Source organism: Haliaeetus leucocephalus, unplaced genomic scaffold (genome assembly GCF_000737465.1).
Source record: "Haliaeetus leucocephalus isolate CR32 unplaced genomic scaffold, Haliaeetus_leucocephalus-4.0 Scaffold93, whole genome shotgun sequence".
NCBI lineage: Eukaryota > Metazoa > Chordata > Aves > Accipitriformes > Accipitridae > Haliaeetus > Haliaeetus leucocephalus.
The window spans coordinates 5935-8692 of NW_010972529.1; the positions used below are offsets into that span (position 1 = coordinate 5935).

General features: G+C 37.2%; 1 protein-coding gene across 1 annotated transcript in view; it reads right to left on the minus strand.

The window, feature by feature from the left end:
* Positions 1–293: 293 nt before the first annotated feature.
* Positions 294–2758, minus strand: part of IFNAR1 (interferon (alpha, beta and omega) receptor 1) — a 21561-nt gene continuing 19096 nt past the window's right edge. Inside the window, exons 10-11 of the mRNA XM_010585324.1 lie at positions 2401–2555; positions 294–983 (exon numbers count right to left, since the gene is read on the minus strand). Coding sequence (XP_010583626.1) covers positions 759–983; positions 2401–2555 — 380 coding nt within the window. The 3' untranslated portion in view covers positions 294–758. The remainder of the gene's footprint in view (positions 984–2400; positions 2556–2758) is intronic.

Genomic DNA, 2758 nt, shown 5'->3' on the forward strand with positions numbered 1-2758 from the left:
TAGTTAGAAATTTTTCTTTATAGTAAAGTGAAGTGAACCTCCTTCCTGCCTTTTGCCCTCCCCATACTTGCCCAGATTACTGAGTGCTGTGGGAGAAGAGCACCCTGATGCAGGGACACAGATATAGAAACAAACAAGTGGGCACTGGGAGCATCCCACAGCCATGGCCCCAAGTAATTCTACAAGGAGGCTCAGAGAAGCTACCTCATTGACTGTTGGTCTCTTTGCATCTTTTGCTCTGGACCTGCTGAGCCAAAAAGCACTGCCCCTCAGGGGGCTGGAAGAGGATGTCAAAAAAGTTGTATCCATCAATTTCCTTCTGCCTGTGTAAACATCTTACGATTCAATACTGGAATTTAAGGCTTCTGTCACAGTACACACTGGCATTCAAAACAAACTTCTAAGATAAAGAGAAATTCTTCCTGTGGAACAGGAGTAGGCTTTCGCCGAGGTTATCAGGTTCAAGTATATAAAGTGTACAGATCTGCTCCTCTTCACGCAGATGGTATTCTTTTTATCATATGATGAAATGTCAGTCAAAATGGCGTAAGGTACAAGGAGTCAATTGTGTTTTAACTTTAATCAGTTTGCAGCAGAGAGGGTATGTAACTTTCCACTAACAAAGTGCAGATTTGGAAACCTGAAGACAAAGATCCCAAAGTCATACTGCCTTCCTTAGGTTGCGACTTTCATAATAAAAAATTTTTAAGTGTTTATTACACTGCCAGTCCCATATATGAATTTTATTTTCTTAGAAGTTATACTATTTCCTTTTCTAGTGTTTCTTCTGACACTTTGCTCCCTGAAGTATCGTCGTTAGAGTAATTTCCTGAATCTCGACTGCTCTGTTTAGAATGTATGTAGTCTTTAAAATCAGTTTGATTTACTTCTTCTGTGATGATAGTCTCAATTATAGAACAATTTTCTATTGGTTCTTCTGTAGTTGACAGATAAGGACTGCTTAAGAGCTGTCCTCCAAAACCCTGCAAAAGGAGAAGCAGAAGAGATGAACATTCGTACATAATACCTACATAATGATTCTGCTTAACACCACAGCTGTACAAAACTGGTTTATCGTATTCAGTAGCATCATGAGGTTTTCTACCTATAATATGCCATTTGTTTCCCTAAGTTCACAAACTCAAAGTTAGGATGAAGTTTAGTTGCATGTGTATAATCGAACACTAAAGAATAAGTCTAGCATTAATCTTAACTCTTTTGCTATGCTCGTAGTTGTCAATCATCTATATAATTGCAATATGTCATTGATTATAGCCTTATGAGGCGACCCAAGAAGTAAATGAAAATCCTAATTTACAACACTTTCAAAAATCATGTGGTAGCATGGGAACGACAGGTGTGTGTTTGCAAAGTCTACAAACCATTAACAGTTATAAAGAAAAGTTTGAAAGAAGGACAAAGTGAGCTGCTGCAGCAGGATACCAAACCTTATACAGCTCTCAACAGTGCACTGCTGTCTATCCTACATGCTTTAAATCTATTCTCTGAAGTTGTCATTTATATCAAATCCATCACAAAAAGGTTCTAAATATGCATTAATTATGTTACCAGTATTCTACTGAAGAAACCAGCTAAAATGCTGCCTTCCTTACAAATTAAATTCAGATTAGCCCTTGTAAACTACGAGACTGGTTTTAAATTACAACTTTGTTCAGAAAGCTTTGTATACTACGTGTCCTAGGAGCTTCAGTGAGAAGATGACACGTTAGGAAGGCCATACACTGCTCAACATCAATGTTCTGAGAGACACAGTGAAAAGCAGTTCTTGCTACATTTCAAAATATCCCTACACTTAATGTGCTGCCCTGTTCATGCCAGAACAGTATCCCTACTAAGTACTACCTGTGCCAAGCTGAGCTGGAAATTGGACATCACCTGCCTTTTTAGAGACCATCCAGGCCACTAGGTCAGGAAATGATACAAGTGTTTGCTGCCTGCTACACTGAAATTTCATCTAAAGACTGGGCTTGCATTTTTGCCTCCTCTGAGTTTTAAAGGATGGCAAAAAGGCTAGAGCATGCTCTTTCAGATAACAAAATGGAAAAACATTTCTGGTCTCATATAGCAGGGCAAAAGTACATTATCACATTGGGTAGACATGCACACTCTCTGGAATAAAGGATTGTTAGCAACACTTTTGCACAGACAGAAGAAAAAACATAAAAGTTAAAATATCTGCTAATCACAGAATTCTAGAAATTGATACTACCCATTTTTTTTCCATAGGAATTCCTGCACTTTGTTAAAACCTATACAGTTAATCCTGGCATACCCATAAGACCACAGGATAACAGATAAACGCTTTTTCATAATATTTTCTGTTCATTTTTTCTAAAAATACATCTGCTTAATGAATGAGAAAAATACATCTCATCTTACCTCTATGTTCAAAGGAGGCTGGCACGATGGAAAGAACACGTATTTGATTTTGTTGTAGACTTGGTACAGGGCAAAACCAAGCGGTGTAGCCACCAGAAAGACAGCAATCAGGGCAGTTACAAATGTTGCTAAAATAACCAGATGTAAAATTTTATCTAAAAAAAGTGAATAAACCCCATTCAGTCTAGGTATTCATAAACAACAAAGAGCAAATTACCTCCAAATCTCCTACAGTATTTATCACAAAATTTCACATTTCTATAGTACTATATGCAGCCATGATGATCATTAAAAAAATTATGCCATTCCAGTATCTTAAATAATCTTATTAAAAACACAGAACAAAATATTTATCAAA